Genomic DNA, 13,239 nt, shown 5'->3' with positions numbered 1-13,239 from the left:
TGTGGATTTATGCTCAAATTTTTTTTAAATTTCCATCAATAACAGTTTACAAGGAACCTTGTGTTAAATTTCAAGTTTTTTGACCTAGCGAAATTTTTTTTATCAATTTTGATTTAAAAAATACAAATAATAATCGAACATTTCATTGGCTTATAAATAGTTCAACACAAATCAAAATGTTTTGAAAATATTATGGTGCATAGAAAATGCTTATAAAAATATTCATTGAAAGTTTCATGTATCTACGGTCATTTTTGTTAGAGTTACACTGAAAACGAAAATCGATTTTTTCGAAAAATGGTTTTGCGTAAAATTTAACGTTTTCCTTAACTTTTTGTTTGTTTTTCTGGTTGCTTTTGAAAACTATTGAGAATTTTAAACTTTAACTGCCCAAAAGCACCAACTAAATTCACTTTCCTACCAGAAACGATGCTACTCAAGAGAATCGAAGCACTTTTACTGCAAGAAACCGTGATGACAGACAAAAAAAAAACTAAATACAAAAAACACACACCATTGTAAAATCAATACATTCATCGCTCCCCTCAGAATCTAAAACCAATAACCCAACCTTATTATCACTAATGATGTATGTCTTCTTACTCAAGTTATCTATTACTGTAATTTCACCACATAATAAGATATACTTATTGCAACAAATTTTGTATTTAAAATAAAGAAAAAACAATTTTTGAGTTTATTGTAAATTAGTTAAAAGGCAATTTACAATTCATTTTCAAAACATTGGCATATTTGTTGAATCGATTGGACTAAGTCGCTGCTAATTGGCTGCTAAATGATGGTTCAACAATCATTTTAAAATGTATTTTCAATGATATGGATGTGGCTGTGGACATGTGTCTCCAAACCCACCCTTAGTTTTTTTTGTTTTATGATTAAAGTAAAGGCTTGCAAATTGTGGAAATATCCTTCAAATATCGAATGCTAAATGTTGGCTTGAAAAAAATATCAACATTTTGATTGGGTGGGTTGGGGATGGACATGTACTTAAGTCATTATTTTTACATTGACATAAATATTTATGTAGGTACCTAGGATGCAATTTTTACTTCGCCCGCGGTCGATCGTATAATTTTTGCGTAAATCCAAGGTATACAAATATGGCGTTGCTGATTGGAATATAATATTCTCTTTCACTGCATCAGTAGTTGCATTCGCCAGCCAAACCGGTTTTTCACTATTGATTTCGAGCTATTATAATCGACACACTCGCCTCACAGACACCGCGAGATGCGTTGTTATTTATCATATTCGCTGTTCGTGTCGGACTTGACAGATCAATACATTTTGTGTTGGGCAACTGCAGTCTGCATCCGAGAGAAACCTGGAAACATAAACGATAAATGATAATAATATTATTTCACGATGTTATACATAACTTTAAAGTTGTCATCAGTGCTTGGTATTGTACCATCGCATACCAGCTTATCGCAATTGTATATTGTTTTGTCATACGTCTGTGGTCAACTGTTTTTTTCTGGTGATTTCAACGGTGGTCGTCACAGTTAATGAATTCTGAATTTCTATATTAAATGTAGTTGTTTCTTTTGGGGTCCTTAACGATACGCCTAGGTGATATTGTTGAGTAGTTACATTTGTTATTTATTATAGCTATTAGTACATAATGGATATTGGATATATTGGATATAATTACTCTTCACCATGCACCCGAAATTGAATACTCCAAATATCCTGTATACAGTCTCAAGCTCAACTTTATACTATAATTCTGAACTCAGTAGTAACTGTCCTATTTCTAATGACAATTTTATATTTGCTTTGAAGTAATTTAAGGTGGATATATTTCAAGCTGAGAATACTAAGATTCATAACGAAATATTGATATTTTTTAAAGGGAAGTTGCATTCTGGAGAGTGATAGAAATATGCAGTTACAATAGTTGTCAGAGATATATTTGACCATTTTTTTAAAATTAGATTTATTCTGTATGCAGTTCCCAAATCTAGTTCTTAAGCTATTGCTGAGTGATTTTATCATGAGTCATAATAACTTATGAAATTTAGTAGAATTATATCCCCGGTTGATTTTTATCTTTGATTTGATGATATTAATATTCCTTGAGTTTTTGATAAGTGTTATAGATGGATCTTAGTTTTAAGCTATGGTTAAACCTTGTCCCTGGTCTGAATTTAGAATATGTCTGTTAAATTTTAAAAAGCTTTTAAACATTTAGTTTTGTTATGAGAATAGATAAATATTTGTAGTCCTTGAATAAAGCGTCATTTTGTATCCTTGTTCTATGATTGTATATTAAGTAGAAATAAATCATTAGAATATCGTACTATTTAAATATTTTTCAGGCCACTGAGTTCGTTTTAAATGCATGTGAATGCACTGCATTTTATAGATGTAAAATTGATATTGTTTTTTAATTGTGTACCTAATTAAAACTTGAATTAGCTACCTTACTGGAAATTTTCACTAAAATATATTTATTTTTTCATTTTTCATTCATGAAACAATGTTGAAAGTATTTTGATCTTTTCTTAATCTATACTGAATTATTAATGTTTATAGTAAAATAATTTACTTTAAAAATAATCATAGCATATCATAATATATCCTTAGTAATATAATAGGATGACACATTTCAGGGTTCAGAGACATCTCTTGCCTCAGAATCGTTTTTCGTATGTAATAATTACAATATATTGTTTAAGAAAAATGGCTCTGAGCGAAAACGGTCTGTTACCTTATAATATTACTGAGCAAATTGTATAATATTATTGTGATTTAAGTAATTTATTTTACTATTAGGAATTAGTATTTAATACTACAGTAGGTTAAATACATTTTTTTCAAAACATTTCATTTGAAAATATCATTGTGTATAGGTACTGTATACAATATAATAATGTACTTTAAAGGTATCGGTACTCGGTAGTACCCAAGGAACACGAATAGTATTTTTAAATTACCTACTGCAAAATAACTAAAATCGTTATTCTTGGTTTATTTAATATGTAACTTCATCAGGATCTGAATTTATAATGTCTATATAAAAAAGAACTGTGTTTACCTATATATTTATATATGTGGCGAAAATTTGTCACTTAAACTCGAGTAGTTACCCATCGGCAAACTAGTAACACCGACTAATACTTGACCTTAGAATACATTTGGGATTGAAGCCAAACACAGCGCCACATACTAGACGACTATTGTACATATATATCCAATTCATTTTATACATCTGCAGCTAATTACGTCTTTACCATTTTATTCAAAATATGTCAATTTTAACGTGTTTAATTTAATTACGTAACATTATATATTACTGTTCTCTGTTATATATATTATATTTACATTTAATTTGGGTTTGTCAAAGGTGATCGAGAAGTTAGTGCTTATTGAGTGAGATCGTCGTTACTTGTTTTATTTTTTAAACTTATTTTGTATAGTTTTTATCGAGCTTAAACATTATTTATTCATTTGATATGTTTATAATGTAACTTTTTATTAACCTTGGAATTGAATTTTTTCATTTCCTTGAATTATATTTGTTAACGTCATCGTGAGAACTGATTCGAATAAATAACAATAATTACTAAAGACTAATCAATAAATAATTCTTAGGTACAAAAAGTTTAAGAAAATCGCAATTAAAACTGTCCTTAATCATCAAACTTTGAGCCTATATAAAAGCAATGGTTTAATTACATTTACCGGTTAGTATATTAGGACACTATAAGTCGTTCAAATCTCATTTGCATATTATTCGAACTATTTGGAGTTACTATTTGACCGGTTCATTATTTGTTCGGTAGAAATGGCAAATTCTCTGTACACCTCCATTATTATTATAGTTTATTGTGTGAATAATATTTTTTCAGAACTGAAGCCTATACGTAAGTTTCAATTTATAGTGAAATAAATCTAAAAATAATTGTATAGACAAGAATTAATTATTTTTGAGAAGGTAATAAAGAATAATGATTTAATTGTATTTCGCCTCGATAGACCTAACTTAACATAGCTTAACTATATTTTATTTAAACGCCTTTTTTCGTATATAATTAATTCGTGGTTTAAAGTATTTCGTTTTACCTAATTACCTATGTTTGGCTTTTTTTAATAGTATGTTACATGTTGTACAATATATTTTATGCAACTTATAATGTTTAAAAAATACTTAACATTTTGGTATTATATAGGTAGGTTTTTTGTAAAATTTTAATAGTTTAATAACATATCCATATGTAAACAGGCAATTTAGAATAAGTACAACAGTAAGAAATTGTTATCATTTTTCAGAATAATCAGACATTTTATTTTATTCGGCGCCATTATTATTTTGGTGTGCTGAATAATTTTTGTAAACTGCTAGGTATATAATACTGCTCATAAATAGTCATTCGAACATTTTTTGTAGCTAATGTATATGTAATAAATCCAAATAGTATCGGATTATGAAAATATGTAAAACGGGGTAAAACTGAAAACCGATGGACGTTTATTATGTTATGCTTACGGGACAAATATATTAAATGATTAATTAGATTCGTTTAAAAAAAATTATTCGATTTCAGCTGATTACTTACATATTTGTCACCGCTCAAATCCAGACATTCCAAAATGTATTATAGATTCAGCGTATTTTTTACGAAGCAAACTTGCAGAAGGTAAATAATAAACATTTTTTCTTCTTTATATAGTTTTATACTAATTATTGCATTATATTACTGTGCTTACCGTAAGCGTGGAGGAAAAAATCATTTAAAATTGCATAAAACGTTTATTTAAGGAATTCCCGAACTCGGCGTCGCCTCTATGGACCCAATGTTAATTAACACTCTTATTCCAACGAATGGGAACGGGCTGAAAATAGAGACCAAAAATTTATTAGTGACCGGAACCAAAAATTTTACACTTAGTCATCTTAAGTAAGCATAGTACAATAATTTCACCACACACACTTTTGCCCTCGTCTATTGCATTTGTGAGGATATACAAAATATATTTACTAATTGTCGGGCGCTTGAATGAAGAGCTGACATAGACAGACAGAAGTATATTTTCCAAGTGAGATTCCCTCACATGCACGTACTCGGTAATTACAGCATAGACGGGAAAATCGCGAGGATGGTCATCAAAGGACAAGGAGATTTCGATTTGGACATATGTAAGTTGCTGTACTTTTGTAGCTTTATTATAAACTTATTATTCATTTGTGCCGGTGTATTATTGTCATGTTTGAGAAGTTTGTTTGTTATGAGTGATTTTTTTGGAGCTGTTTTTTTCTTAAAAAACTAAAGTGATTTGGATTTAAGATGGAGTGAAATGCAATGTATCGCTACTGGGAAACGTAATCGATATCGATGGTTTGAATTACATACGTTTCCATCATATATCGCTTAGAATTGCAATAAGCAGAGGAAGTATAGAACTAAGAAATTTGTTTGGCGGTGATAAACACTTAGGTAAGTGATTATTGAATTGATTATACAATAATCTGTAAGTTGCACAACCCATGGAGTGGGCAAAACAAAAAAATACCGAATGCGCATTAAATAGTTTTAAATATTTTATTAAATCTTCGAATAATAAGTTATTTATAAAACTAAACTCATACAAGATATTATTCTAAACGTATTAACATATTGGTATAAAAGAAAACCACATCATTATATAAACTGAAAAAATACAAAACACGAGAGTACATGATAATAAAAACAAATATGTGCTATCAATTAATACTGAAATAAACCAAAAATTAAGTACCTAACTTAAATCTTACTTATAACTAATCTTTAGTATTGATTTTCTCTTAGGTGAAGTACTCAATATGGCTATAAATGCCAATTTCATTATGTTTTTCATGGAGCTCAGGCCGATTATTCAAAAAGTGCTCGAAGAGTTCGTGTTAGACACTGTGGAAAAACTTACTCAACACTTCACTTACGAACAATTGTTTCCAGATTAAAAATATGAAATCACTAATATTTTGTTTTTTATAAGTCTGAATACTAATGTTGTAAAATATTTTTAGAGGGCTAGTAAATTTGCCATTTTTAATATGATCACATAAATTGGTAACAATAAATATATCATTAATAAAAAAATAAAATACATTTTATACGAATACACTCGTGACAATTTTATCCTTAAGTTATTAAATACACAGAACAGAAAAAAACGAAGAATAATTACATTGAAGGTAAACCATTAGATATGCTAAAAACCCGACATTACTCTGTCACGAAAATTTCCTCGAGTGGTAAACCGGTCAAAATCTGATTTATCATGGAGAGCACCATTTTACCGGCTAGTTCTTCAATCATTGGCATCGTTAGTTTCCTCAACTCGGCTTTTTGGCTCTTGATCATATCGTTCAATGCTCTGTCTAAACATTTAAACATCATTTGCAAACGTTAGAATTTTAAAGTAAATAATGTTTTCGTTAAAAATAAAAGAAACAACAACAATATAAATATTATATACTTATTAGTCATCATGGTAATATACAAATTAACGAACGGATAAGGAAATGATATTGCATTCACTATTTCACTTACTTAGGTTTTGATCTTTCTTGAACAAATTTTCAATCATTATTGCATAGTCTTTAAAGTTAACTTTGATGTCAATATTGTCGAACAGTAATAGAGACTCGTTCTTCCTCTTTAACGTCTTTCCGTTCAATGTAGCTTTGACTGTAATGTCAGCTGCAATATTACCATAAGATTGATTTTTATTAAGGAACAATAAATTATTAACTGTTGTAATATCACTTAATATGATTATATCAATATAGTTCTGACTACTTGTCTATAATGTTAAATACAAGGACGCAATAAAAACATTGTTGTCATGTCAATAAGCCATATATTATTGTTTTCATTTTAGGGTGGTTGTAAATTTAACTAAGATAAATAGGTGCTTAAACAGAAAAGTTATTTAATTTCTGCGATGTAATTATAAAATAAATTATTTGCAGCTTAATGAGATTTTCATCATAATATCTGGTCTAGTTTTTTTGCTGGATTTTTAATTGTGTAATTATTGCAAAAAAAAATGTTAATGATTAGTTGGTTAAAATGTTTTTAGTACTTACATGAAGTATTAATTACTATTTAGGATTATTGTATTTCCTGGTTACCTTTCCTATTGTTTAATTAATTCAAGGTTTGATATGGGTTCAAGGTTAGGCATAGTAAATTACTTTACACAAGTGGTTGATTAGTGATTACGTAATCTATACTTTTACTGAATTCATTAAAAATCGATTTTGTAAATCATGTAAATTACAGTTTTTTTTAATGTGGTGCTTTGCCATTTTTTTTTTAAATGGTGACATTTAAAAATGGGAAAAATTGTTCTATCTACTTGCCCAAGATTATTGATAACAATTTCAAATTGATTTGATTTTTGATTTTTATATTAATCAATAATAATATACCAAGTATATTAAATGGTTTAGCCAAATACAAAATGCAAACTACAAACATCAAGTATTTTGTAAAATATCCGTCGTATGTAGGTATTTATACATTTGATTTAATTTTAAACCATAAAAAAAAACATAATTATTTTGTTTATTATTATTATATTACCTATGCAAGTTATATTGCTCACTAACAATAATTATGAAAAAAAATATTTCTGATATCTAAATATAAAAATATTTAATTGAAAAAATTATTGATGTAATAATATATTATGCTATGTTCAATGTGTGGGAAAAGTACTTACGAATTTATTGAATGATTTATTCACATTAATAGTGAGATTTATTCCAACCACTATACTAAATAGTGTTGAAGATTTCTTCAATTATAATTTAATTATAAATAATGATATTGTGCAAGATCTATATATTTAGAATTTTCTTTTTTAGTTATTTCACTAATCATCAATGGTGAAATAAATCTTCATTCAAGAAATATTAATACAGTAACTACCTATTACTACCATATGTACAAAATCATAAGTGTAAGGCATAGTGTTTAATATTTTTAACATATGCGTATCGTTTTTACGAACGAGTGCTGTTCAAAAATATTGTATACCTACACCTTATACCAAAAAAGAGCGAAATATTGAAAACACTTAAGAAACAAATTGTGTGTAAAAAAATATACATACTGGGTGTGAACAAAAAGAGTATAATGAACATAGATTACTCGTAAAAAAGTTCTGTTTATGGTTTTTGAAAATGTTCATTTTTTTCTTATAACCAAATGATTGTAACAAAAAAATAATTTCATTACCAAGGTTCAAAAAATTTTGTGACTCAAAATTATGTATCAAATCATTTTTGTCATTTCCGGAACCATTGAAGTTATCGGTGATTAAAATAGTAAATAGATACAATTTTTAGATAATAATATCTTCCTAAAATAATTTAAATTCTACAATAATTTAAACTATGGTTTTGCTAAAATAATTTATGTAAACAAAAGAATTATAATTTTCTGAACCTATTTTTCAAATTTAAAACTGAAAACGAACAAACGAACAAGTGAACGATTTTACCCTAAAATGGTCCAACACAAATAATAGTTGTTGTGTTATTACCTATTTATACCCTGCTTCAAAAGAGAACATACCAGGCGGCCATGGGCCAAACCGGTTTTTCTTACTAAAATCTGGTATATTATTTTTTTGAAACAGGGTATAGATAGTGGAATGTATCACTATGAAATGTGACAATTAACTTCAGCTCTACTGGAGGAGAGCTAAACTTTTCTTCAATTTTTTCTAGAAATGGCAATTAGTAATGGAGATGGTATATTATTATTGAATATTTTTGTCGTTAACGATAAATATTAAAGTGATAATTAAATAATAAATCTATGAAAATAACATGATTGAAATCGTCCACTCTTCTGGAAAAGTGTATGCTATCTGTTCTTGTGCATAGATACTAGTAATAATAATAATAATAATAGAAATATAATACCTATTTAATATTCATATATATACTTTTTGAAATGTTTGCAGACAATTGCAGTCATTTCAGCGGGGGGTCACAATGGATCCCATCGATATAAATTATAATATTATAGAACAGATATTTAAAAATTGTTACTATTTGATATTTTGGATCATCCATAAATATATAATTAGTATAGACTTTACTTTTCCTCTGCAATATTAATAAGGTATTTTACAACTATCATACTCACTGGCGTTTATGTACACAGGCCCTGTGCTTTTAATTGGCATGTTAAACATGATTAAATTTACGTCATACTCTCCTTCTATTTGAAGTTTTGGGAAAGAGAGGTCGATGAAAAATTCGTTCTTTTTAATATCCACCCTGGAAAGAGTTAATAAAATATAATACAAAAAATATAACTATTTATGGTAATATAATAAGCGGAATTGGTTAGTGGTCACGTTTAATATTTATAAAGAATCATTATTAATACATTTATCTTAGATGTTGATACTTACTTAAGCTCGTGAATATCAAATTCAGATGAATGATGAACAATCAAATTGCGTGCAAATGCCTTAGTTTTGTTGGATCTTTGAACGGTACCACCGAAAAGTGAGGAACTCAGGCCTTGGAATATTTTTAAATCAATTTCTGGAATGATAAATGGCTCCAACGCCGGTATGTTAAGTTCAGGTATACCTGTGAACAATTTATTATTATGAATAATGATTAAAGGAGGACGAAATCAAAAATGCATAAATGATTAATACAATTTAACATATACCAATATTTATATATACACAACTAATTTGAGTTGAAACAAACATTACACTATAACAATAATACACTCATTACTTATAAATATCGTTTGTATTGTTTGGATACATTTTAAAAGCGTTATGATAAACTTATTATGATTTATGATGTGTTTTATGTTCAACTAAAGTATTTAGAAATATAATAATATACCTAGAATATGTTGCACTGTTTTAATTAAAAGTATAATTAAATTACATTAGTCCTTATTAGTTATTAATATAATGTATTTTAAATTATAACATAAGTTTACCTGTTTTTGAATGCTTTAAAATATCTTTCATTAAGTTAGTCAAACATTGGCTTAATTTTGGGTCTGACAGCTTGCATAGCGTCGTGTACTTAGCTGAAATCAAAAATTACATAACACAATATAAGAATATGTTTTCATCAATTCGATATACTATGCAGTAAATAATATATATATATGACGCGAAAGATTAATACGAAGTATCATTATTTAGTCGATTTGTATGGAAAAATACGGGGTTTCTATTCAACAGTTTCTTTTGAGGTAAAAAATCATATAATTATGCTTACGAACCTACAATAATATTGTGGAATGAAAACAAGTCAAATAGTATATTAAAACACATATTATAGGGGTCATTATTAAACTGGAAGGTCTCCGTTCACAAAGGTTAGAAAATATGGCGTACATAAAAATACTATAGAACAATATAATATCATGGCATTATAATATAATATTAATTAATGTATTGATGAAACGAACACTTCACATAAATCCTCCCGGCCATTTATAGCACTTCGCGTAGCGATTATACGAACATTACTACGATGTGTATAGGTACTATAAAAATATTATATCACATTAATAGTCGTGTTTAAACTCAAAAACAAAATCGTGTAGAAGTTACCTCCGATTTTGCTAAAGTTTTAAATTCCGCCGAACACGTGCGCATTTTCTTAATATAATCATCCGACGGTGGTTCGAAACCCCCCGAAGACTATTCTAAGCCTCATCTGACTATTAAAAATCCCACATCGCCTTATGAGTAGGACCTCCAAACTAGCACTTACCCAGTCTGCTGGGTTTCGCGGGCTTTCCCGCTGCCGTGCAGACGATGGTCACCAGGACCACAGCCGTCAACACAAATTGCATCGTCCTGGAGCCTGAGTGCATGACGGTAACGATATTTCAATAAACTATAGTGTCGACTGTGTATAATGAAAATACAGAAATCGTCACTTGGTCAACGGACGCGAAGACGATCGGATGGGAAACCCTCGCGAAAAACTTATTGTCCCGGAACTGACGAGTCGTCGGGAAAACAAGACTATGATCTGCGACGGGGGTGGACCGGAAACGACCCAGCAGAGACCGGAAGACGAAGCTGAATTTGTGCAGCGTGCGCGTCCTGGCAGCTTATAATATATCGCCTAATATAACGTTTATATTTTTTATTTATAATATAGTATATTATATTATTGCGATCTATACAGACCACCACGAGCACACGACAACACTGCGGCAGCAACGGCTTTCGGCCTGGAAGTGTTCGGCTGCCACCCGGTGACCGGCCATTTCAACTGCAGAATCAGCGGCGGCGGGGCTGGCGCGATTTTGACCTTGGCAATCGCGCTCGACGCCCGAAACGCGCGCACGGGTTCGGCAAGAGCGAGAAAAAAAAAATTAAATTACAATAATAACGACCGGCGATTACCGTCGGCCATCGCGATAATTATCACGATGATAAAACAATTGTGCTAATCGCCCACTCGTAGCCACTCATAGTATGAATTACGATAGTGTAATAATAATATACATATATAGGTACGGACGAGACGTAGCGTCGTCGTCGTCATTGTTGTTGTTGTTGTTGTTGTTGTTGTTGTTGTTGTCGTCGTTGCCGACGCGGGTGTCGGAAGAATAGGTTTTTTTTTTAAAAACGAAAATGTTTTTTCCCTCTCGTCCGATTCCCTCGGATCTCGTAAAAATGTACCTATACATATACTTCAGAACCATCCTGGTTTCGTCGTCGGAAGACATAAATGAGGCGCTCGCGTAATAGGCGGTGTGGTGGTGGGTACGCCGCCGGTCGCCAACTCTACCGTGCCAAAACGCGTCGTAATAACCGACGATTATTATTAGTCCGAAACCGGTTGTTATAATATTATTACGGACACATATTATATTATGAGAAGTACACCCGCGAGATAATATTATTATATCAGTTTTTGTTGTTTTGTTGCGATGACGGTCGGGAAATTCGCTGGGCACGACGCGCCGGACGAGGCAGCGAGGCGGTGTACCGGAGAGCAGAAAAAAACCGCGAGACGATGACGTCGATGGTAATAATAATAATAATAATAATAATATTATGGACTGCGATGTAGCTGGTATAAGTGGTAAGTACGGTGCGGACACTGTGGTACGAGTCGCTGTCCGGTTCTGGTCGGTTTATCTCGCACACACGTCATCGACTACAGCTCGACAGCAATAACATTATTATTATTATTCTTTTCGTCGTTATTAATCATGGCCGTAAGCTGTAGGTATAATATAAATGCCATTGCCGTGTATTTTCTTTCGCGCGTATTATATCCTATTCCGATATAACTACCGACGCTCAATTATAAATTATAATACATATTATTATTATTATTATTATTATTATTATTGTAGAATGTACAACACATGACGTCGTTTTACTACTCGTAGCTCACGACCAGTGCTCGGCGTATTATAAACAAATTAAACGTCAGCCCGAAACGTACAAGAAACGCGTGTAGATAGGCGCACGTCTTGCCTTGATCACTGTGCGTTTTTTATTCGCCGATTCGTTTTCGTTACCTAAACGGGTAATCGTTTTATTTACGACGTCGTGTCCTACAATTAATATGATGTATACTTAATATTATAACGCAAAGACGAATACATATTATTATATTATTGCCGTTTCGCTAATCACAGGTAGGCACGCCGCCTATTTTCTTCTTTGACGATGCGCAGTTGTGCAAAGTCTGAATTTTTGAATTTGTAATATACTTACACTAGTTACGCTTACTCAGCGACTTCAGTGTTTTCAAATTCTAGAGATTTTTTGGACCACTATTACTAACCTAGGTTAGGTCACTATCTCGCGGAGACACAAACTTCTGTTTTCCGAACATCCCACCTTTTCTGCAAATAGCAGATTTGATCCTTTCCTGTATAATAGATTACGTTTTTTTACGTAAGTGGTACTGGTTTTTATGTATAAATTATTTGTATTGAGTACATTAAATTCTTCATATAATTTTTTTGTTGGATATCTCCTTTTTTATTACAAGCAACTCCCATAATACTATTTTGGCCTTTTTGAAGCCGTAATAGCGCATTATCAAGGCGTTACCCCAGCCAATTATGCCATATGTGATGACGGATTCAAAGAGAGTTAAGTAGTTAAGTATTTTTATGTCTTTATGATCTAGTATAACACGTTGTAATTTCATGGTATAGATCATTTTTCTCAACTTATTGGTATTATAAATAA

The 13,239-nt window shown here is 30.5% G+C and overlaps 2 protein-coding genes and 1 long non-coding RNA gene across 3 annotated transcripts; 1 reads left to right on the top strand and 2 right to left on the bottom strand.

The window, feature by feature from the left end:
• Positions 1–1,313: 1,313 nt before the first annotated feature.
• Positions 1,314–4,661, bottom strand: LOC111026981. The gene is made up of 2 exons (XR_002603752.1): positions 4,584–4,661; positions 1,314–1,345 (listed from the first exon to the last, which is right to left on the bottom strand). It is a non-coding gene; the product is annotated as an uncharacterized LOC111026981 (long non-coding RNA).
• LOC111026980 (putative beta-carotene-binding protein) lies at positions 3,482–5,814 on the top strand. Its single transcript, XM_022305175.1, has 5 exons — positions 3,482–3,890; positions 4,572–4,664; positions 4,787–4,925; positions 5,031–5,164; positions 5,313–5,814. The coding sequence occupies exons 1-5, from the start codon at positions 3,812–3,814 to the stop codon at positions 5,468–5,470; spliced, it is 603 nt and encodes a 200-aa protein (XP_022160867.1). The 5' UTR covers positions 3,482–3,811; the 3' UTR covers positions 5,471–5,814.
• Positions 5,815–5,840: 26 nt separating this feature from the next.
• LOC111026979 (circadian clock-controlled protein-like) lies at positions 5,841–11,033 on the bottom strand. Its single transcript, XM_022305173.1, has 6 exons — positions 10,784–11,033; positions 9,996–10,088; positions 9,442–9,625; positions 9,171–9,304; positions 6,558–6,707; positions 5,841–6,385 (listed from the first exon to the last, which is right to left on the bottom strand). Exons 1-6 carry the CDS (start codon positions 10,884–10,886, stop codon positions 6,231–6,233), a joined length of 819 nt encoding a protein of 272 aa, XP_022160865.1. The 5' UTR covers positions 10,887–11,033; the 3' UTR covers positions 5,841–6,230.
• Positions 11,034–13,239: the final 2,206 nt, after the last annotated feature.

The sequence above is a fragment of the Myzus persicae genome, unplaced genomic scaffold, assembly GCF_001856785.1.
Source record: "Myzus persicae strain clone G006 unplaced genomic scaffold, MPER_G0061.0, whole genome shotgun sequence".
Taxonomy (NCBI): Eukaryota; Metazoa; Arthropoda; class Insecta; order Hemiptera; family Aphididae; genus Myzus; species Myzus persicae.
The sequence above is the reverse complement of the archived record's forward strand: the minus strand, read 5'-3'. Positions and strand labels throughout refer to the sequence as shown.